Genomic DNA, 24,774 nt, shown 5'->3' on the forward strand with positions numbered 1-24,774 from the left:
TAGCCTCTCCCCGTACGCGTCCGTGCCTCTTTCTAGCGTGTCGCCCGTTCTCTCCGACCCCACGTGCCCGGGCTGCTGGCCACAGCCCGCGCAGAGCACAAAAAGGGCCCGGATCGCTCCCGGCCTGCACAGAGACCTGAAGCAAGGCAATAGAATCTGCCTTCGCTTGAAATATGCCATGCTTCTGTTACATTGCTTATGCGTACATCACTGTGAATTTCAGCACAGATTGTATTCTATTTACTAGATGTCTAATTGGACTTAAGCATTAAATCTGATTTTATTCCACCATATTCAAGTCCTGAAAATTTATTAAAACATCAACTTTTGTAACATACTGGGCACATCTACATGTGCCCCTGACTGCACATTTGGTACTATAGTCATTTAGTACTTGCTTTAGCAAGTAAATTACTGTGCAGTACCTGCCAGTACTGTGCAGTCCTGGCGGCACAGCAATGAGCTACAGCAACATAGATTGTCACTACAGTGTAGCAGCAGTATCATGGTTTGTGCCCACCAGATGTAGCAGCAGTATCGTGGTATGTGCCCACTGAGACTATTTTACCATAGCGATGAGCTACGTAGCGTCTTGTGTAGATGCGCTCGCTGTCATCTGATCCTTAAGACTGCATCATAAGAAAGTAGAGAGGAAGAGGAGGCCCCACCTATCTTTCTATGAACCATTTTTCAGGGACTCAAGCAGGGTGGAACAGAATCACACTGAAGGATGAAAGTGTATTTCCACATCTAATAAGTGGAAGAGAACGTGGACCAAAGTCTTTTGTCTTTGAGAGTACCGGAGCTGATTATCTTGGACGTTTTAGCCTTTGAAGACCTTATTATTAACAAAGTGCAAGTAATGAACAATGGGAAAATGCATCTGATTATTTCTTCCTTCTATTTGGTTTGCAGATTATTTAAATGGCTCACATTTTGAAATGTATTTGTGGTTCAAAATTATTCTTAAGTGTCTTAAGCAACTAGTTCTTCATCTGGAAATCATTCCTGAACAGCTCATTGCGCCCATTCACAATTTGCAGGATCTTGGTTTAGTTGCTTCAGGCAAATTTTGAAGCTTAGTATTTGTAATAATAAAGCTCAAGCACCCACATGTTCACAGAAAGCCAACATAAATGGGTCATGAGCATTATAAGGATTCAAATGGGAGTCAGAATTTGAACTAATATTCATATTTTTTTTTCTTTTTTACTTTTCATTCAGCTGTAATTCTTATATCATCTCTGTACTTCTTGTTTGTCATTAATTGAATTTGCATTCTCTTGCCATGCAGCCCTTTAGATTAAAGAAAAACATCACTATGGTATAAAAATAACCCATATGCAGTGGTTTGGAAAATCAAGGTTTGTTGAATTGCATTTTTTAATAGAAATCATTACACAGAACAGTTTTTTGGTTTCAGTTTTTTTTTCAAATTTCTACAAGTCAACTTTATTAGTGATGCAGGCAGATTCTCCATGCTTTAATTAGAAAATGGGTTGTCTTGTATTTAAAGTGTTCTGGTCATTGCTCCAGAGCCTGATCCAAAATATTTTCAAGTCAATAGAAAGAGTAATTGATTTCAGAAGACTTTGGCTAAAAAATCTCCATAGTATTCCTGCCTTTAGCCATAATTTTACAATAAATACTATCTAAAGGCCCCAAAGGAAAATAATTAGTTTGTAATAGTATCCTTAACTGATGTGCTCCATTTTAGATTATTTAGTGCAGTAATACTCCTAGCACCAATTACCCAACATTTAAGTCAGAATTTAAGTCAGAGCATCAACTGTTCATTTATATAAAAAAGTGATTTATTTATAGAATTATTCCACCAAATCTCTTTAAAGGTTATTATTACAAAGGAATGAAATGAAATTAGTTTTTCTCTTTTAGTATTTTTAGTAACAAAATTAGAATTTTTTAGTTTTTCTAGTTAGTATTCCTAGCCAAGCATACAATTTAGCCAGTAGCCAGATTCCCTCTAAGGCCAGTGTAATGGCATGCTATATAATATATAGTATACTCACTTTAAGGTCCATTTACACTACCAGAAGAATATAAAAGTAGCCTTGGTGTAAATAGAATCAAAGCCAGTAAGAAGAATTAAGTTTCTACCTCCTTATACCTCTGGCTTGATTCACATTTATAGGGAAAAGTCTTTCTGTCCCTCTGGAAGCGTAACAATGCTTTATTTAATGTTATGTGCAATCCAGAGCTATGTAATGTAGCTTTAGTGTGAGAGATGGGCTTTTTGTATTGTTTTTTTTTTATACCAGTGGCTTTAAAGTCAATGCAAAATGGTTTGAAAGGGCCATTCTTCTGATCCAATACTGTATTGCACCTGCTTCATCCTACAGTGAATGTCCACACAAGGTGAAATACAACAAAGAATCAGGTCCCATGGCTTTGTAGCACACAGCGTCTTCATCTTGAGGAATGGGTTATTGTTAATGCATATTCAGTCATTTTGGTATTTTCATTATGATTACTATGGCTGCTGTGTTAATAATCAATTTGTATTTTACTACATTTGTCATTTACATGTTTGAACTTCAACTTTTTGGGGGGAAAAAGGACCAAGAGACCAGCTACACCATCATCAAATCAAAAGAGACAACAGTCACGGCAGATGGCTTGAAGCCAGGTTCAGCATATATCTTCCAAATCCGAGCGCGTACGGCAGCAGGGTATGGTGGCTTCAGCCGAAGATTTGAGATTGAAACCATCCCAGTGTGTAAGTCATTTTAATTACTGTCAGCTCATGTCTCTGTAATGGTTACCAGAAAAGAGTCAGTGGATCAATACCTTTGCAGAGAACTCTGTCAGTCTTGCTCTCATCCTCTCTTTCTCTCTCTCTCAGGCCTGATCCCTTTAGCTAAGAAACATCAGTCATGTCATTACCTTGACTTGGACAGGTTAACACATCTGTCCGTATTTCCTCATCTCATTTAGCAGAACGGGAGATGAACCATCAGGAGATCTTTAAACTTAAGAAATTTGTGAAGCTTGCTGCTTAGAGTTGCTTTTTGCTGCTCACTTCCATTGAAGTGTTCCCACTTACTCATGAAGGTGTTATTTACTTTTTTTAACTACATACTTTTACTTCTAACCAGGAATCTATTGTACAATTCTTAAAGCAGGGGCAGGCAATTATTTTGGGCAGAGGGCTGCTTACCTAGTTTTGGCAAGCTGTTGAGGGCCGCATGGGTAGCCCCACCCCTTGACAGGTGCCCCGTCCCCCGGTCACCATCTTGGGACCAATGTCCCAATGTCTTGGGACCATGTCTCAGGGCCAGCACTGGTGGGGCCCAGACAGGGGCGCAGGCTGGCAGGGGTCTATGGAGCCGGGCTGGGCTGCACCAGCAGGGAGAGGGGGGAGCTGGCTTGGCTCCATAGAGCCCCTGCTGGCCAGGACCCTGTACTCCTGCCGCCCTGCTCTGGGCCCCACTGGTGTAGGCCCTGTGCACCTGCTCACTTCCAATGCCCTCCTGCCCCGTGGTACAGGCGGGGGGAAGCGTGCAGCCCCGGCCCCATGCTCCCCAGCAGGGAATGAGCTGGTGCTGAGCATGGGGGAAAAGCAGCCCCTCCCCTGCCCTGTGGTTGGTGCTCGCTGCTGCACCCACGTGGAGCTGTCCTGAGCAGGCACAGCCAGCCCCACGCGAGCTGTGAGCAGCTGCAGCATGGGGCACTAGCCACAGGGCGGAGGCAGGACCGCTTTTTCCTGTGCTCAGCACCAGCTTGTAACCCGCCCCCGCTGCCAGCATGGGTCTCACGCTGGCTCCAGGCTTGTCCATCAGGGCTGCGCATGGTGACAGCAGCTGCAGTGTCCCTGCTTGCCACGCTGGGCAGTGTTTGCCACCGCCACCTCTGGGCTGCCCAGTGCATGAGCTCTGGGCTGGCACCAGCAGCAAATACTATCCGGCAAAGCAAGCAGGGGGGCCGCAGCTGCTGCCGCCATGCGCTACCCCAACGGGTGAGCCCAGAGCCGGTGCAGGGCCCAGGCTGGCAGCGGGGGTGGGTTACAAGCTGGTGCTGAGCACGGGGAAAAGTGGCCTCGCTCCCACCCTATGGCCAGCACCCCACATTGCAGCTACTCACAGCCCTCATGGGGCTGCCTGGGCCTGCTGGGGGGCGGGGCCAGGTTAGCCCTGCTGTTGCAGGAGCCTGCCAGGCTTCCCCTGGGTCCTACTGCCACTGATTACTGTCTTTTTTGACATGAAACAAAGACAGATAAATATTAATTTTCTAAAATTTTTAGGGCCGTGCAGGCCGGATAGAATGGCCTTGCGGGCCATATTCGGCCTGTGGGCCGTATTTTGTCCATCCCTGCCTTAAAGGCTTGTGTCTGAGGTGGAGAAAGAAAATAGTATGTGTTTCAGTAGGTCATTAAACCGTTGTGTACCTTTTAACTTGGTCTATGGAGGATTCTCAAGTCTGTCTTTGATATCTTTTGCTGCAGTTGGATACAGTTTCCAATTAAATACCTCCCAACAACATTTGTGGTAACTCCTCCAAGAGGAGTATCTTTGCCATCCAAGAAATCACAGGAACATTAGAATCATTTTGTAGAAGACACTGTAGTTAGAGTCGCCAAATGGTTATCATTATCATCTGACTTTTCCTATGTTTTCAAACCTGCCACTTTCTGACCTGGAATGTAATGAACTTTCTTGTTGTTTGAGAGAGGAGAACTTGGAGGGAAAACATAACTTTTAACAGATTTTGTGTTTACTGAGCACATAAAAAGTGTGATTTATGACTACAAGGCTGTAGATAGGTGTAACACTAAACGGGTTAAAATGGAGCTGAACTGACTGAAAGGTACTTACTACTTGAAATTGCCTGTCTGCATAGCTCTTTTGTCTGTCCCCTCCTGTACTGGGATGGCGATCCTAAACCACTGTAACTTTGCATTTGAATGAAGAAGATTCAAAATAATTACAACGATGTAGCTTCCAAATACAGTGGAATTGAGCAGAGGGATGGAAAAGTTGCAGCAGATCATATGCAAAAAGCTATATGCTTAGAGTGCTTAAGACCTATCTAAACCTATTAAATTGCTAGCTTGGATCTGTGCAGAGCATGGGTGAGTGAGTGGGGCCTCTGGTGGTCCCAGGCTTGGTACAGAGGTGATAGAGGCATGTCTTTAAGGACCTGGTCCTCCAGACACTTTATGCACACACTTTAATCTTAATTTCAAGGGCACCCACTTATATGTTTAAGGTTAAGCAAGTATGTGAATATTTGCAGAATTGGTGGTTTGCAGTGGTGCAAGTCCAATGCATAGAATCTAGCCAGTTAGAAAGACACTTTGCAATGCTGTTATTCTGTCACCATTACAAACCTTTCATTCGCACATGCCCCCTAAACCATAGACCTAGAGCCATGCCTCTTAGAGGGAAATCCCCTTTGCTGCCAAGCTTCATGGAATAGTAAAGAAACATACAGTGTAATCCTGTTAGCTTTCCCTTACTGCTGGTGAGAAAGGACATTTTTACACATGATCCGGGGGTAGGCCCTTTAATTAGAGTTGCTCCAAGAGCTGCTGTAATGCACCAACAGCATCTCATGTATCAGTGTCCCCACACTTCAAAACAGTGGTGGGGGCACTTTAACGAAAGATTGTTGAATGAGCTTTACTTAAAGCACCCCCACCACCATTTTGAAGCACGGAGATGCTGAGACACGAGACATGGAGACTGGCTGGAGCACCCTAATTATCATGCTCCAATGCTCCAATGTGTTGTAATTACAATGCATTGGAGCAGCCTCCCTGCATGTGTACAGGTACCTGAAGAGGCCAATGTAGGCATGTTTTGACAGGGTAGGAAGATAAGAAAACCCAAAATGCCAGGCTGTCGACTATAGTCCAGATGTTCCATGATGAAATGCTAAATTCAATGTGATAGATTCCAAGGGCATGGATTCATGGATGGCTCAAACCTGTTACAGCTGCTGTATTAAGTTATCTGAAGCATTGGTTTCCTCTGAACTCACATTTTCAGCCAACCGCAAGTGCTGAACATATATTTTTTAATGAAAGCTCAAATTCTGGAGCATCAGTCTGTGACAAGGGTTAATTCCACGGAGTTCCAATTTTATTTAAAGGCTCAGTTTTAATCTCTTTGAAGTGCTCAGGTACCATGGTGAGGAAATCCTTTTACTCCTTATTTACCTATTTTTGCAGTGGTGTCATAGATAATTTTCCCTCTCATAAAATATGTACTCTGTGTACCTATTTCAATTTGTACTACTGACATATTTATTAATCTTTAATACTATTTGTATGCAGGAAAAAGTTCATGATGAAAATATTCTCTTCATTTTTTTGGTAAATAGTAAATCATGCTGTATGTTTTCCTTATACATTTAAATTCATCAACATTTTGATTACTGTTTCCCTGGTTCATTTAAAATTTATCATCAGTTCTTTAAAAAAAATACAGTGTTGTCATTTCAATGAGCGGTACATTTTAAACCGTAATAGATTTTAAAGGAATCATTATGTATGTGCAGATGTGGCTGTGGAGTCAGTGGCTGAGCTAATGTAGTGCAAATAGTGTAGTAATGTAAACATTAATGCAATAAGAATTGTGTATTTAATGTATTTCTTATTGCATTAACCATTAATCATGTCTTATAAGCAGAAACAAAACCTGATTATACTGAAAATAATTCTGTATTATATTAGGCAAGGTCTGGTCACGGTAGAAAAGTTTCTAATTTAGACTATTCCAGTAATAGTGTTTCAGAATATTAATAAGTAATATAGTAGCATTTATGTACTTTTAGTCCAATGCTACCCTAACCTAAAATCATGAGCCAGTAATAATAATAATTTTCCAAGACCTCTCATGTGAATCTTGGAAAAACTCAGTGTAAACTGCAGAACAATGTTAGATTTTCTACAGGGGAATACATTATCCTATCTCAAGGCATTTTGCTACAACTAATAAATTCAGCTTTTCGAGTGGTCTGGTGGGACAGTGCTATTTCCATTTTATAGGTAGGGAAGTGGATATTGAGATTCAAGGCCTAAAATGAAACCAGTTGAAGCCAATGGAAGAACACAGAGGCATGTGCTTAAATACTTTGCAGAATGGCAGTGGCTTTTAAATGTTTTGCTCAAACACAGACTCACTGGCTTCACTACTCTTTGGAAAAAGCCTTGAATTTCCCATGGTCACATGGGAAGTCAAGCCAGTAATACAACTCATATCCATGACTCCTTTGATTTAAGCACAGTTTTACAGAACAGAAAGAAAACCCTGTCTGGAAACACGTACCAAGGATGTAGAAAGCCAGGTCCTGCTCTTGCTCATGCTTATGATCATGGAGAAAAGGGCACCAGCTATTCCTGTGTTCCACACAGTCTTACTATCTTTCAAATTTAATTTCCATCCATGGCATCTAGAAGCAGCATGAGGAATGAGCAGCTACCAACCTGCAGTGTGCATCACATGCCAAGGGTGCTTGACTTGCATAAGAAATGGCTGTGTCTGGAGCAACAGACAATATAGGGAACTTGCAGTGTGCTCCAGATTAACTGAACAGCAGAGATCCTTCTATTCAGAAAATGTTAGTCAGCTGTTTGGAATCCTGCCTTCTACCAACAGGGCTCCTTGTAATGTAGACCATATGACAGCTTCTCTGCTTCCCCTCCCAGCCCAACCTTTCATTATTACATGTAGGTGTGTGTGTATGTGTGTGTGTACACACACACACACACACACACTCTTATATTAGAGATGGATAGATAGATAGTAGGCCTGTGCAAAGCGGCTAGTATTCGCTTTGGATTCGGCCAATTCGGGGGACAGTATTCAATTCAGTGATTCAAATCACTGTTCTGAATCGATTTAACCGAATCTGATTCAGAGGTTTGGCCACCACCAAATCGGCCGAATCTCTGAATCAAACAGGCCCCAGCCCCAGCATCCCGGCTCTTAAAAAAACAAAGAAAAAAAGCCTTGCACTCAGGGGCCCCTGCCAGGTGGGAGCCAGGAGGGAGGTGATCCCTGCTACACCGCACTGCCCTATGCTGCGTGGGGGAGCTCTGAGTACGGGGCTTTTAAAAAAAATGTTTTTCTAAAGAACCGGGAACTGGGGCTGGGCTGGGTAGCCATTGATGGGTCTGGGAGAGCTGGCGGGGGATGGGGGTCCATAGATATAGACACAGGCAAACAAATCATGTTGTTTTATCAATATTTTTCACTTAAAAGTTTAGATAAAGGTATTTTTCAGTTCTGCTTTCCAACTCACCTCTCACTCACCTGTTGATCTCCTCCCTACACACCAAGATTTCCAGTCCTCAACTACTTGTATCCCTTTTTTAGCATTGCCCCACTTCTTCATGATTGTCTTCCTGTCCCAGCTACTACTCTTCCTCCTGATGCTGTGCTCTTCTGGGATGTATGGAGATTTAATCTCCATCACCTACGTGAACTTTATGCAAGGTGAAGTGATTAAGGTTCTCTTAAAAATGTTTTTAAAAAAAAGTATATTACCCAGAAAGTAATAAAAATGAAAAGAAGAAAAAAAGAGCCAAATCAACATCTATAAATGTGCAAGGCTAATAAAATCTCTCTGTGATAGAACAGATTTTGAACAGTTAACAATGAAATATTTAATGTATTGGCCCAATCATTATGAAATCATTTACTGTACTTTAGCTGGGCCATACTGTACATAATGAAGTACCAATCAGAGAATTATTGTATGAAGAGGTACTTGAAATCCATTGCAAATCAATGTTTAATGCATTACCTTTTTCACATTTAATATTGGGTCATGTTCAGTTATTTTATAGCCTCCATAAACTTAATCCTGTGTTAAGGATCCCCTTCCGCTTCAGTCGTTTAGTTAAAGGCCTCCTTTACTGCGCAATCAATTTCTGCTGGTCCTTTGAGTGGTCACAGTTTCCTAAAGGGCTAATACAAGGGAAAACAGTTATATCCAACTGATGGGTGTAATGAAGTTCTTCAACAAATAGCTGTGAGCTTTATCATGCCCTTCCCAGAGCCATATAACAAAAGACGAACCACAAGCTGATGCCCCTCTTCCTAGCAATAGCAGAGTTCAACTACCTCTGTTGCATCAGTTTTTCATTTTCCAGGGCCCAGCAGACAGCACTTTTTAGAGACAGGACACGAATAAAAAGTCTGGTTCCCCTAAGTGATGAGAGTAAATGTTGGGAACTGTTTAAAAATAATTTAAGAGTTCATTTTCCATGCCTTCCAATATTCTTAGGGTTCATATTTAACCTGTTTAACTAGGAACTTCACCATTTTTTTTAAATAAAGTTGCTATTCTCAGAAAGTCACATGAATTCAGTAGCTGTAGCGACACAGATGGGGCTTGCACCAAAGTTTGCAACACTGAGGTTACTACATGGGGAGGGAGTGGTCAGACAGTGTATGGGCTGCAGTTAGAGTGGGTGGGTTAGGACAAGTGAAATTCGGGTTGCCTCCAGTATTTTGAGATAAAAATTGGGTTCTTTTCCAGAGAAGCTCGGACCACTTACTTTAATTATCTCCATTTATGTGTGTGGTTTTTATTTCTTCTGGGTTTTGTGAGTCTTGGATATCTTTGTCACTTCAATGTGTATCTAAAAGGCTTTACATAGTAATGATGGCATTCTGTTGTTTTTTGATCATCTAAATGACCCTTTTTGAGTAGCTACAAGACACTTTTGGTACATAGGCATAAAGGTATGTTCTCCTGCTGGACATACAGATCTGTGTGTAACAACTAAGTGGAAGACCCTCCCTATATATTTTCCCCAAAATAGAAGTATGGCTAGGGCACTTGCCTAGAAAGGCTTAGGTTCCCCTCACCCAGCTTGAGCTTGCCATGCTCCGTTTTGTCAGCCCAGCACTCTACCCACCATACTACAGATTAGCCATTGTCCTGGCTCTTTCTTGGCACTCCTTTTCAAGCTGGCCCCCTGGTGCCCATGAACAGGAGGTTTTTGGGAGAGATGTGGGCCCAGGGGGAAAGGAGCAAGGCAGAAGCTATATGGATCAGTGAAGTGGCAATTGCCTTGACAGGAAGAGGACCTGGTCTGTAACTGGGGAGAGTAGGGCAGAAATTGGCGAGTGGTGAAGTGGTTAGTGTGTTGTGCCACTAGGTGTCTTCAGCATTCAAAGTGAGTTTTCTCCCCTAACCTATGGCTAGAGTGCTAGGCTGAGAAGCAAAAGCAGCCCTGGTTCAAGCCTTCTCTGGGTGAAGAGATCCTGGACCTCCAGCATTGCAGGTAAGTGTCCTAGCCACTGACCTATAGGGCAAAAGGGGACTCAACCTTATCTTCTTCTGTTCTTGAGTCTAAACGTAGTAGTTCTGGGTTCTGGAAAGCTCTATTTTCAAGCATCTAGGTTTGCTCTGTACCCACAACGGGCACACGTAAGGGTTGTATCTGGTATAGATCAGGTAGCATAACTAGGTAATTGTCCATGTATGAAGGGTTACACATCCAGCAATAGAATAACCCTGGATGGGTGAGTACTGAAAATGCCATGTAGACACCTAAAACATGACCACTTAGATGATCAGTAAAGAACAAAATGCCACCCTAAGCATCAAATTCTGTTGCACCTATTAAGCATGTAAGTAGACTTAGGCACCTAAGTGCAATTCTGTTCCACCCTGCTTGTGTCCCTGAAAACCTGTTAATTTAAAAAATGAGCACATCCTCTTCTTCCTCTCTGCTTTTTATGACTCAGTCTTAAGGGTCACATGGTGCTATGTTACAAAATGAGTTGGTTGTTGTAATAAAATATATTGGATTTACCCAAAGAACCCTGTTTTACAAAAGGAGATGCACAAATGGGTTTTCAGGGACTTGAGATGGGTGGAAAAGAATCACCCAGAGGTGCACTTTGCTGCCTACTAGTTGGAATAGAATCTGTCCCCAGAAGTGTTAGCGTCTCATTTCAGTTTGTGTATGAAAACAGTTTGAAAATTGCCATGGAAACTATTCACATTTTCTAACAACGGAGGCAGAAGGTGAAAAGGGTGTTATTCTTCCTTGTAGACTTCTAGGTAAACAAAAAAGATGTTCCAAAACTCTCAAGGACCTAGAGGGAATGTGTTGAGTCATTGCAGACAGGGGTGTTGCTTGTGGATGGGATCAGTTGTCACTGGAAGTTGCTTAATAGGCATATGTCTGGAGTTGCAGATTGGTGGAGGTCAGAGGGACTTTGCTAGCATAGAAAAACTTCTGGAAGGCAGAAAGAACACCCTGTAAAGTGTCTCCCTCTAGGTAAATGTTACAGTTAGGTCTGCAGTATTGAACCATGGTTTAACTTGGGCAGCAGGCTGGTAATAATCTCTGTCTGAGGACCATGAAGGTGGTCTGCAATTAGCTTTCTAAGCATACCTTTGGTACGCAAAGATGCAATCTGATTTTCCATATTATTGAGCACTTGGCAGATCCCACTGGCCCCTGGTACATATTTATTTAAAGATGCCTTGGGTCTGATCCCCAATCCCAACAATCCTGCCGTTCGTACTTGCCAGTGCCGGGGGAGCCCTGGATCAAAATCTCAGGGTTCTCCTGCACAAGCAAGTCAATAGCTCGGTGCCAGCAGTCCCATGGAACACAGGACTGTCCTTGGACTGCAGCCAACAATTAGCTGGTTGGCAGTCCTGGGTCTGTTTGAGGGCTTCCCCCAGGAAAGTTTAAACCTCATGCCCAGCAGCTCCAGTGAGGCTGCCACACATAGGGGATTAGATGCTTCAGGCAGGGGGAGACAAAGAGCTTTCCTTGCCAGGGACTTTAAACTGGAGGTGTAGGGTTTAAAATTTCTGGTGAGGGAAACCCTTTGGCTCCCCTTGCCTGTAGCCTCTGATCCCTTGTGTCTGGCAATCCCACCTGAGTTGTGATGCAGTCAGGTTAAAGTCTCTAGCAGAGGAAGCCCATTGGCTCCCCAGCACTTTCCAGCACATGAGAGTTTTGGTGCAGGGATTTACACCTCTTTGCCCAGTTGGAGAATCAGGGCTGCCTTGGGGTGGTGCCAGCAAGATTGTCAGCACTGTCTGTTGAAGACCTGGAGCTGTCCAGCACTGATTCCAACAATCAGCTGATTGTTGGGCATCTGCCCGAACAACCCTGGTGTGTGCACATGCCACATATTCAATTTAAGGCATCATGCACACCAGCCATAACAGTGTTCTACATCACATGTGTTTTTTTTTTATGGCTGGTTTGCCATTTTATTGTGTCTTAAATTGGGTGCACATGTAGCATCCTTGGCATGTATGGCATGAGTAACATGTTAATTGCTGCATACATATAACATGTAGAGGGACCCACTGACTTGTTTTTCAAAAATACTGTCCCTTCTACATCATATAGGAATTGATGGGCATGCACCTGGCCTGTGGAATTCTAGTGTTATGTATCTACCTTATATATAAGAGGAATGAAAAGGGCTATATTTTGGTTCAGAGTAGTGAGAATGAGAGGAGAGCAATAAAAGGTTGGAAATAGGATCATATTGACACGACTGGATTCTGTTGTCTGATTGCATTTGGCTTGTCTCTTGGTTATAGTACAGATCTGTATTCAAAATCTCTCACTTAGAAACCTGCTGTGTATTTGTCATTCTCCTTTGGCATGCTATGAGTCCATAAATTAATGAATGGATTAAAGTAATACAATACTTTCAGCTCTCAATGATGTAATATTCACATAATGTAGAGGAAAGATGTATTCATTTACCTTTGGCTGGAATGCTAAACTCTCTCAAAATAAGGAGCACTCTATATATAAATGAGAAGAGCAGTACCTAGACCACTTAATTTGGTGCCAGCACTTAAACCTCATTCTTTTCCAGTGAATGAATCCAGGACTGTTTGACTTCAATGGATTTATAACACTCTCCATGATCAAACATATCCGACTGAAACTGCCTATCCAGAATGTGCTATTATTTTATGTTATGTGGCATGTTGGTAGGTGCAGCCCAGTCCTTTAGAGCAGCGTTTCTCAACCCATGGGCTATGACCCAAAAGTGGGTTGCAAGAATATACGAAAGGGTCACATCCAAATTTAAAAAAATGGATTCTTCTTTAAAGGAGAAAAACTTGGGAACTCGTGTCTTTTCCCTTGCAGGCTGGCAGAATTCCAGGCTGCAGGGGGCTGCTTGAGGCCCCCCCATGCCCTACACATACCGCCTGTGCCCCACACACCTACCCCCTACCCCACACACTGGGGGCTGGGGCCTGGGGAACAGTGGGTCAGAGTGATGGGCACTGGGTTGGGATTGGCTGTGGATGTTTACAAATGGGTCCTGGTACAAAAAAGGTTGAGAGCCACTGCTTTAGCGGCATGTGTGTTATGAGCCTCTGTTCTCTAGTAGGCATAACCCAGTACTGACTGCTGCAAGCTCTGAAACCACCATATTCTAATTCATTCAAATGGGTGTGATTGTGCTGCTGGCCTCCACAATTTGATGTCAGGGGACATCACACTTCACTGATATTGAAAACATTTAAAGATCACTTGTTCATCACAAAGTCTGTGAAAGCATATTGTCTCCTATGGATTTATTTCTGTGCCTCTGCATGGGAGAGATGGGTTATCGTCTCCAACTGTTTCAGAGTTTTAATTCAGGCTTGCACATTTAGGTCTGAAGGATTCTGGCTCAGTCCAGGATATGTCAGCCTAAAGGGTGGCCATCATATAAGCTTCTTTCTGACTGAAGTGCGCAGCATTGCCATGTCCCCTGCATCACATCTCACAGGCATACTTCCTAATGTTTTTCATGTCCCATACAGTGTTTGCTGTAAAGAGAAAGCTAAGGCAATATTTCCCAACTGTGTCACCATGCAAATTTTGCAGATTACTTCTACTCCATCGTTCTAGAAATGCTGTAGTACTTTCAGAAACCAAGTGGACAAGCTGCAGTGCAGCTGCTAAGTGAGAAGGGGTCCCTGACCCAAACATCTTGTAATCTGAAAAGACAGAATAGATGCTGTTTATCATCTCATTTCTACCAACAGAATAGGTAGTTTAGTCACGTTCTTACAGGACGCCTCTGACAGAGCCAGGAGCTGAACCAAAGTTTCCCAAGTCTTAGAGTTTTGTTTTAATCAAAAAATCATTCTTCTTGTCAAGCAGTTTGTCAAGAGGGACTTTCAAAAGGGGACAATCTGGAAGCAGTTCTGATTCCCTCATAATATGTCTCAGCAAACCAAAATATTATTCTTTTGCATTTCTTTATTCCCAAGGACACCATATGGCCTTACTGTATAGATACCACAACACATTAATACATAAGTCTCAGAAAGCTCCTCAAGCACAGGTAGTTTCAGTTATTTCCAAGACCTTGGTTATTTCTCATCTTCTGTTAACAGGAATTAACTTCATAAGATTTGTCTTAAACCAAAAATTCAACAAAGAGGATTTCCTTTGGTGTCCATCCCTTTTTAGAATATGTTAATAGTTATGGTATCTATCTTTAATTAGAGTTATTTCTGATGCAGCATACCCAGGAAAATAAATTCCAACTTGCAGCTTAGAAGGTTGAATTCTGGATTGTTTCAATTAGGATGATAAATATGTTTCCAAAACGGGAACTTTTTGTTTTGTGTGTGTGTTTACTTTTTGAGGGACAGCAGGTAATGAGAAGGGGGAAAAAAGAGGAAGAAAAACTACCCATGAAAGAATAAATTGCAAAAGCTACAATGTCAGTAGCAGCCTTGAAATAAAGACTCCTGTGTGTGTTGACTATGATTTTAACTTTAATTTCCATTTTCTGTTTCTCATTCTCAGCAGTAGCTGCATCCAGCGATCAGAGCCAGATTCCTATAATTACTTTGTCTCTAACAGTGGGAGTTATTCTTCTGGCCGTTGTTGTTATTGGTTTCCTTCTCAGTGGAAGGTAAGAGAAGCAGCTGTGTGCTTATAGTTTTCCAACTTTAGTAATTTTTATGTTGCCAACTGATGGGCACAATTCAGAACAAGGCAGAAAGTGAGCGAATGCTGTCATGTCATCTAGTATAGTATGTGGATGTGCTTGCTGAAATATCTGTGTGAATCTGCTGGAATCACAACTAAACATGCGTTGCTTATAGATGCCATTTGCTTTGCAATGATTTCCATTTTCCTGTACACAAACCCTCTTTCCTTACTAAGACTTCATTTGCACAAGAGTGTTTTCTCATACCTTTAACAATAGAGAGAATTGATTTGTATGGACAAAAGGCCTCTTGATGCATTGGGGCATTCAGCACCTTTATATAGAGTTTTCTTATCAGAACAAAAGGCCAGACCCTGAAGTTCTTACTCAGACTGTGCTCAAATTTCACGTATAATCTTTTCTCAGGCAAACTCTGTAAAAGGGTTTATAGAGAGACCTCAGTAAAAGGGGTGAAATCCTGGCCCAGGGGCAAAACATCAGTAAGGTCTTGATATCAGTCCATGTGGTCAGAATTTGTCCCATAAAAAGTTAAATATGAGTAAATTCAGCAGCTAACTATTTTTTCATAAAAGGACATTCTCAAGTCCAAATTCAGTAAACACATGAGTTAAAGCAGACAAAAAGTCACATTGACATTAATGTCTTGAATTGACTTCTCATGCTTTGATGAATGCTTAAGAACCTGCCTGAATAAGCCCTATGGTCCTTGATAGCTCCACATAGAAGTTTTTGGTACAAGGACAACAGGCTTGGAAAAAGCTGGTACTAAATTTGCTGATGTATCAGTACATAGGAATAACAGATATTTGTTCAGATACTACCAAGAGGGAATGAAATACACTTTTTAATGAACACCTATCAAAGTGTAGTATAATTTATTTTAATAGCACCTGCCAATTTTTTTTCAGTCTTCCTGGCAAAGTAACTCAAAACGTTACCTAAGTGTCCATAGTTTTACTGGACTTATTTTCAAAAGGAAGTAGGATGTTTTTTCTTGCAATCTACATATCTTGTATATGCTGTGTCTGCCATGTATATTCAGTTCAGTTGTTTAAACCTCATTGATTTTAAAAAAGAATCCTTGCAAGATATTGACAGAATAGTTGCAAAGATACTGCGTGCATTGGCTCAGAGTACTATTACACAGAGGAGATGGGTTCCTCTTTCAAAATTCAGTATGAGCTGAATCAAGTCCATATAAGCAGGTGTCTGACAGCTCTAGCATCATGCTGTTTGTTCCCCTCCTGAGTCCTCTTCCATATCAAGTGACTAAGTTATTGCAGTGTTCTGTATGGAGAAACTACAGAGCACAGAAATAATGAATTAAATGCCAGTCTCCATGAGGGAGGCTTGCATTAGCTTGGGACAGATACTTCTGGTAGCCACCACTGACCCAAGCTCAGATTTCACTCTGACTGAAGCAGTGCAAACAAACTACTGCAGGTCCATTGGTCCTGAATGGACTCAGTGACCCAACCCATAGACTGGCTCTTTGTACACCGAATTAATCTCCTCCTGGAGTTCTGCCTCCTGCAGTTGACTCCCTGCTTTGCTTTTTCCATCCATACTCAGGAAGTTTCCCACCTAAGCTGATATCTGCTCAACAACACACTTGGGACTGGATCTGCAGTGAACTCAGGTGCCTAAGTCCAAAATCTAGGTTCTCAAAGCTTTCCTCTCCTTCTGCTTAAACTGGGAGATCCTGAAATTGCTTTAGCACCCAGGTGTTGACCAGTAAAATCCGGTAGGCACCTGAATTTCTGCCACTGGACATAAGTGGTCTGTTGTGGGACAAATTGTTCTGCAACAGGCAAACTGCCCTTACCCAGCTTCTTCTGGCTTTTCATCCAGGGAGAGCTGGAGACTGGGGCCAGCACCAGTGCTGGCCCCAACAGCTTACCTGGTGGCCTGGAGCATCAGGGGCACAGGTCAGGCAGCAGGGAGGCCTGTCCAGCAGCCAGAGAACTGTTCTGTATGACTTGGCCTCCATGTATGCTGGCGCATACTTTTTGCATGTGCATTGTGCTGCTTTTTGTGCTGGGTTTTGGGGCAGGGGGGGGTTGGGGGGGGGTACTATTAGGAATTTCCAAGAGCAAATGTTGGTGCTGCACTGCAAATTTGCATCATGAGGCATGTTTTAACATTTGCCATATGCAATTTGTAATGCCACAAACCATACACCCCTGCATGTCTGGATTCGGCCAGCAAGTCCTTAGAAAGCTCATTGGTGATATAAGAGATCTTCCTCTCTCTATAGCGGAGCAGGGATTTGAACCCAGATTTCCTTTGTCTTAGGACACAGCCTTAAACAACAGGTTATGGGGTATTCTCAGGTGGGTGTCTCCCAGACTTTTCTGATGAAGTAGTTTATGGAATTCTTAAATATTCATTGGAGCATAGAGAGAGTTCAGAATGACTTCTGTAACAAGGTGGCCAAGGGACTTACCAGACACAGTGGAGTACCAGTGTTGGCTCTAATGAATGTGTGTTAAAAAAAAGTGGAACAGCTTCCATTGGAAAGAGGCACCTCACAATAAACTAGAACCCACTTTCTCTTAGTAGGTAGGAGATTTGGGTTCAAGTGGGGCAGAAAAAGGATTTGGAGCAGAATCTCTTGCATTGTAGGTGAGGGATCTAACCACTGGGCTGTTCAGTATGTGAATGGGGGCCCTCCTCCTGGCTGTCTTGTGCAAGAAGAGGCTGACCTGACTTGAAGTCTGATATGAGGAGAAGGTCCAAGACTGTGAACTTGAGTGAAGGGAGATGTCTCCTTGTTTCTCAGAGCCATGCAACCAGCCTCCTGACAGGGTGAAGCTTAAGCTTCTCCTCTCCTGCTTAGGTGGTTCCCTGTCCACTTTGTTAAACATATTCCAAGGTGTCTCATTTGATAGGGAGCTGATGTGTTTAACTCATGACTGTGGATCCAGCTGGGCAGAAGGACACCGAAGAGCTAGTGGCTGGAGAAATGAGCCTGAGTTCCCTTTGTCAATGTAGTGTTTGGCCCCTATAACTTCCAGCAGGGCACAGAGACTACCAGTTCCTCAGCTGTCCCATTCAGCCAGCTTTTCCTCAGTGCCTACAGGAGTCTTTTCCAACCGTAACAGAGTAGTGGAGTCCTGGCAAGAGTCAGGCACATGTTGTGGAGCTCCCTTTTGTGACTTAAATTCTCATTTGGGCAGCCTTTCTTCTTTGCATTCAGGTTTAAAGTCCTGAGTGATCCTCAAATCCAGTGGTTTCAGTATTTAGCCATCCTTCATTTCACTCTCCTTTGTCCTACTGAGCTTTCCAGGATGTGTTTACTCTTTGCCATATTCCCTCCATATGTTTATAAAAGCCCTTTACATTACCCATATCTCTAGCTTTACTATCCTCTTCTCAAAGGACAAAGAAGGTAGCTGTAACACTGTGAAAGGCCTTTTGTGGCATCAGCCTCAAAGAAACAGAAGATCTGGCAGGGTACTCTGGTTTCTTCACGTTTACCCTGCTATTGAAAGGAGAACCCCTTGAAGCCAACAAGCACAGAGGTCCAGATTTTCAGATGGCTACTGCTTTTTGGCTCCCAACTTGAGACACCTGAAAGGGATCCTGTTGTCAGAGGGTGGGAGCTCAGCACCGATGAAAATTGGTCTCTGTGTTACTATAAGCCAGGGATCCCCAAACAGAAGAACTAGAGACACTCATTTTGATAATCACCTAAAGGGAAGTCTCAGTGGTTAAGAAGGAGACAACCTCTGGCCTTTTCCATAGGCCATCAATTTCTACCTGTCTTTCCTAGAAATGGTCCAGGAACTGCAAAGAGTTAAAACCCAAAGGTCAGAACCTCAACTGGCATAAAGTCCTGAAGCCATTCCACGAATGTTGATGCAGCTATAACAATTTATGCCAGGTGGGGGTAGACTACTGTAGAGTTTTCTGGTCCCTACACTGAACATTCCAGTACAGAAGAGAATAATGAACTGGGCCAATTTTTCCAACCTGTAGGCTGGGTAGACTCTGTTTTAAACAAAATTATTGCTCAGGTGTGATAGAGAACACTATGAGCTGAACCTTGGTTTGCTAAGTATTACTTTTGTTGCAAGTTCAGCCCCTGGATCAAGGGAAGACCTGTCCCTTAGCTGTAAATACTGTAGAAGCAGTGAGCTTTTGTAACCATCACAGGTTCAGATCCATCATTGGAAAAAACTACTTCAGAACTGCAGGGCATGTTCAGCAGCATCTTTTCCTTGTGAATTTTAAATCCTGGATGCTGTTTTGAGTGTCTCTTGAGAACATAAAATAAAGCCAAACCCAGAAACCCTGAAGCTGGCAGCCAATTTTGAAATTAAACAAAACAAAAATTTTTAAAAAGCACTGCTGTTTTTAAGAGGCATAAATGTCACTAAAATATGTCACTCATGCTGCTTTGCTTTGGATATGATTTCAAGACGATTCATGGAGTGACTATCATGCTGTGACATTACTATAATCCCTTTTAGAACCAGTTAGTTTAAGTATCTGTGAGGCTCTCTGTTCTATCTCTGGAATGTGGACACTTTCCAGTGCCTGGCACCGAGGGGTTTAAATTTCCTGTTCCAATGCCTTCTCTTCATTATTTTTAGCAAAACAGACAGTTTGAACTCTAGGATCTCATCCAACTGGAAGCGCCACTCCTCTCCAAGCCATACAAACTGCATAAGGCTGTGATTTCCCTCCCACTACTTTAGAACTCAAAGCGGGAAAGATCAACCTGCAGAAAAAACAAGGAGGGACGAAACCCTTTCCATGGTAGAGAGAGAAAGGAAAAGAGAGTGAGCACACACAGCTGGGGCACAGGACTGATCATGCAAATGAGCTCCTTTCCTCTGGCTCTCTACTGCTTCCAGTTCATGGTCTTGTCCACACTCCCTTTCTGCAGCTGGAGAGGTCATACAAAATACACAGATACCCAAGCATCTGCCAGATGGAGTGTCTTTGCATTTGGCTTTCGAGTCAGCCAGGCTAAACCAGGATTGTAAAGAGAGTACCTTGGAATACCGGGTGTGGGGGAGAACAGGAAAGGTAACTCTGCAGCAGTCTGGAGAAAGGGTCTTAAATAATACCCTGGTAGCAATTTCAGGCTTAGGGAGGGGAGGTGGCCTCCTATGATGAATAGGAAATTGCAAAATCCTGGATTCTGCAGCTATATAGATGCTGTGTTCTGGAGTCTCTTTTCTGTTGGAAGTCTCCACCTCTCTTCCTGTTTGCCTTCATGCATCTCTGCAGCTTCTCTCTTCTTTCTAGTGAATGTAAATAACAGCTTGGCATTTCCCATTGGCAGGCAGCCCTAAACCAAAGGTCAGCTGAACGTTAGTCACAGTGGCATTTCCACATACCAGCATCCATCTGTGGAAACACAGTTTGTTCCTGAAGCTGGAGGTTCTTGGGAATTTGAAACTAAATGTGTTTTACCCTAAACAATTAAGCTGTATTTCAGACCTGATTTACTTGCAAATGGTCAAGGAGACTTTCCATGTAAATTCAGTGTCCTCCAACGAGGTCATGAAGCTCCTGAGCAAAATAGTGCCTAATTATTTTAATCATTTCCTCTTGTATTTGCATAACTTGGCACAAAATAATGATATATCAGCAATTGCATATGAATTGGGACTGAAAGTTAGAGGAATCCATTAAATCAAACCTTTGTTATCTCAGTTAGAAGGAAACATAGCTCAGAAAAAATCTATTGTTAGGCACAAGGAGTAGCTTCAATCATACCCACTTGTTATTCTCCCATTTCTTATTGCTATACACACTACTCAAAAGCATTTTGCCAGCACTGTTGGTGGTATATTTTGCTTTCCTGGCTAGGTTTGAATTGGATGCTGCCTATATCCTACTTACCGGCTGAAATGTATGCAGCACAAAAAAACAAAAAGACAAGAAAAATAAATTGGAGGTTCTCAGAATCCTCCAGAGATCCATATCAGTGCATGCCATTACCAGCATTGCAGAGGTCTGTGCAGCCCCATGCAAGCCTTTTTTTGCCAGTAGGAACAGATTGCTGTAAATGTCTGCCCCCCTGTTGGATTCCTGTTGTGTTGTGGCACCAGCTGCTGGCTTGGGCTTTTTGTGGCATAACTGTATTGCATAGCAGTGTGAAAAGATCGCCTTCGTTAGCAGACAGAACTCTTGCCCCTTCCTCCCTCTTCTTCCCCCAGTCTGGATGTAGCTATGCCAACAGAAGAGGACTTGTGGCAAGCTTTGCTTTCATTGTTTTGAGAGATGGTCTGGGGAGGCCAGCATATGCCATGGCTCTAATAAAGCGGTTGTGCTGGCAGGTGTGCCAGCAGAGCTACTGCTGCACCAGCCCTGGAATATGAACATTCTGAGGCCATTGTTGTCTTCAGATAGTCCCATATAATCGGTCTGGCAGAAGTGTGCAGTGAGGGCACTTCAACTGCTAAGGTTCTTTGGACACTTGCATGTGATGGGTCATACTAGATACACTACCTGGCTTCATCCCTGGGGCTGCACTGTATACCTCCAGCCATAGGCCATGAGACGGGGTGGGCCATCTGGGCCATAGCCCAACCAACTTTTAGCACGTTAATTTAGCTAGCTATGCAGTTAAAAAACAAGGTATACATTTTTAAATGGAATGACAATTGTGCATTAGTGGGTTATATAAATTAACGTGCTAAAAGTTGGTTGGGCCATGGCCCTGGTGGCCCACCCCATTCCACGGCCTATGCCTCCCGCTGTCCCCATACCATCATGCTACCATGAAACCTGCTCTTTCTGGTACACCCCTACCTCCTGGGCAAGAGGCCAAGAGTTATCTTGATCATCTGCTCTCGGATGGCTCATCACCTCTCTTTTTTCCCATGAGGGGCTCATGTTGCAGAGGGAAGCAGGGGTGGCAAGAAGCAGGATTCATAGGCCAATCTGCTATTTTGCTCTCTTGGTTTCTTTTTTCCTTTCCTGTTTTCCTTTCCTGCCTCTAGCCATACCACTGACCAGTCTCAGACTCTGGCCCACTTACCTCCTTGCTGCTAGGGAAGAGGCTATTTAGCCATCCTTGCTGATACCTCCTCCTCATTAGCCTTAAACTCACAAAGGGGAGCAAAGGCAGCAGCAGCAGGACCCCTTGCTTTATCCCAGAAGGAGAAAGCACAGCCCTGATGAGTGGACTACAACTCCATCAGCAATGCAGAAGGGAGTGAAATGCACAATGTCCCTGTATATATAGTAATTTATTGCACATTTTATGTCAGGACTCAACTTTTATTTACCCCAAAGCTCCTTTACCAATTTTAGGAGGCCTTAAAGTAGATCTGAAGAGATTTTTGTCCCCTATAGTTTTATAGCATAATAGGATTTCCAAAGGGATGGGACATTATTTCCTACAGAAAGAGCAGTGTTAGGCCAGTATGGAACATGTTTTGAAATGCCATTCTAAATAACTGAAATGTGTGCTGTAGCTATGTTTTTGTATCTAATGACCCATTATTTATGACCTTGACATTTGAGGTCACCTTTCACAGAACCAAAGGGAGCCTTTTTATGCATCCTAGAGGGAACAAATTGCTGGAAACAACGGAAAGCGCCACTTTCCTTTAATCATACGTTCATAGAAATTCTGTCTTGGCAAGGAATCACCCTTCAAAAGACAAAACAAAAAAGAGTTTTGCCACCTGAATATTGGTAATTAGAGGCTGCTATACTAGGTCATCTAAGAGTGACTTTGGCTGATTCAGGCTTTTTGAATAGTAGTCCTACAGTGGCAGTGGGGTTCTCTCTGGACATAAATATGTGAATCTTTTTTTTTTTTTTTAAGTGACATTTGTAAATCAGAGTGGATTTGGATGAATAGGGAGTGTGTCACAGATCCTGAACTAACCTTGGGATTAAAACATTTGATTTCTAGTATGGGCCAAACCTTAAAATAGTCCAGTTTTCTTGACATTTCCCTAGGAAACAGGGGAGACTGTGGGAGCATCGGCTTGTGCCACTTTTAAGTAGGCTAAGCCTAAAATCATCATTTTTAGAGTGCATTAAGGGCACAAGTCTACATGTGTGTGCCCTTAATGCACCTTAAAAAGGGCAATTTAAGGCTCTGTGAACTTTAATACCTGAATAAAGCAGGTGTCAAATTTAGGTGCGTATAGCTAAGTCACATTAGTGCACGTGTAGATGCACTAATGCGCATTAACATGCTGTGCATCATTGGACACACACCACCTTAATGCGCATTAGTACATCTTCATATGTGCTAATGCACCTTAGCTATTCATGCCTAAATTTAATGCATCTTAATGCTTATCAGCACGTTGATATGTAGATGTGTGCCTTAATTGGGCTGGGAGGGGCTCTCTAAGCAAAGGTGCATTAAGTTTAAGCACACACAAATACATGTGTGGACACGCCCAGTTTGTAGATAATGTTCTTCATAAGAAAAAGATTTTCATGGTATGAATCGTTATTTTTGTTACTTGTGGCATTTAAAGGACTCCTTTATCTCTACATTCCTGCTTGCTTTTCCCAGGACATCATCTCCAGTAATTTAACATAGTTTTATGGTCCAGTATTGTACATTTCATTCTTAAAGTACACCTGATGACACGAAGGATTTTGCGGAAAAATCTTTACCAAGTCAAGATTCACATCAGCCAGCAACAGGAAAGGACCAGTCCTGCCTCCATTTAAGTCAGTGAAAGCAGGATCAAGTTTGATCCAGTCACCATGGCTAGGGACAGACATTCAGAACTCCGGAGCCTGAATTGATTCAACCTATGCAGGTTAGTCTAACTTGCCTAGGTTGAATCAGTTTGTAACAGGACAAACATTCACTCTGGACTGAGGCAATGCAGAGCACACCCTTGGCTTCACGGAAGCTGTGCTGGGGGGTGGGCAACCCAGGCTGAACTGGCCAGAGAAGAGTTTAATTCCCCCTCCCTGTGTCTGCTTGGTGCTCCCCCCTTGCTGCTGCAGCACAATGGCCCCTAGGCAGAGGTGGGCAGGGAGTAGAGTTAGTTTCCCCTGTACCCCCACTGGCATCCAGGTCTGCCTGTTGTCACCGCAGCACTGACTCCCTGCCCAGAATAGGCTCCCAGCTGTCCCCTTGTCAGAGTCCAGAGGGAGGAGGACTGTTTCTCTGTCTCTGTTTCTCCCCACAGTCAGGGGCCCTGCCTGGCCATGCCCTCTTTGCTCTGTCAGCCCCACAGTGCTGCTCATTCTGTGCTGGGGCAAGTCCCCTCCCAGCAAGAGGGGGCTTATTCCGCTGCTGCTCCCAAGCACTTGGAGTCCTGGAGGAGTTAACTTGCAGCCCCTGGGCTCCCAGCTGGTCTCTGGCAAGGGGACGGACACAGAGAGAGTGCTGTGCCGACAGCAGGCCAGACCTGGCTGCCAGTGTGGGTAGTGGGGAACCTAACTCTCCTCCCTGCCCACCTCTGCCTCAGGGGCCATGGTGCTGCGTGCTGTAGGAGTAGGGGGAGCAACCGGCAGACCTCGCTCAGATCCCTGCCGGTGGCACAGGGAGGGGGGAATTAAACCCTTCTCTGGCCAGACTCCCGAGCCTGCTTGTCCCTGCTTGGGCTGGGAAGTAGAGGGGCGGGGCCAGCCTGGGTGGGCTGGAGCAGAGAGCCCCTCCCAGCCCAGAGAGCACGCCGGGATGCTGGGGGTGTCTGATTTATCTTAAACCAGCAAGAGGTCTGGGACAGACATTGCATAAAGCGATTTTTATCCAAATCAGTTAAGTCTGATACTACTTTCAACCAAGTTTAACTCAAACCAGTTTCAGCCATTTTCAAACTGGTTTATGTGCACTGAATGTCTGTTCTGTTACAGGTTTAAACCAGTTTCTGATCACTTAAACCAGTTTATGTATAAT

At 43.3% G+C, this 24,774-nt stretch overlaps 1 protein-coding gene across 15 annotated transcripts in view; it reads left to right on the plus strand.

The window, feature by feature from the left end:
* Positions 1-24,774, plus strand: part of EPHA5 (EPH receptor A5) — a 386,478-nt gene that overhangs the window by 253,063 nt on the left and 108,641 nt on the right. For 13 of the 15 annotated variants that reach the window (XR_003096319.1, XM_025215915.1, XM_025215906.1 and 10 more), the window contains 2 exons: positions 2,578-2,737; positions 14,780-14,888. Coding sequence is in view for 14 of the 15 variants with exons in the window: in XM_025215915.1 (XP_025071700.1) it covers positions 2,578-2,737; positions 14,780-14,888 (269 nt within the window). In the remaining variant the exon portion in view is untranslated. The remainder of the gene's footprint in view (positions 1-2,577; positions 2,738-14,779; positions 14,889-24,774) is intronic. The other 2 variants (XM_025215907.1, XM_025215914.1) reach the window with 1 other exon arrangement.

The sequence above is a fragment of the Alligator sinensis genome, unplaced genomic scaffold (genome assembly GCF_000455745.1).
Source record: "Alligator sinensis unplaced genomic scaffold, ASM45574v1 scaffold320_2, whole genome shotgun sequence".
Taxonomy (NCBI): domain Eukaryota; kingdom Metazoa; phylum Chordata; order Crocodylia; family Alligatoridae; genus Alligator; species Alligator sinensis.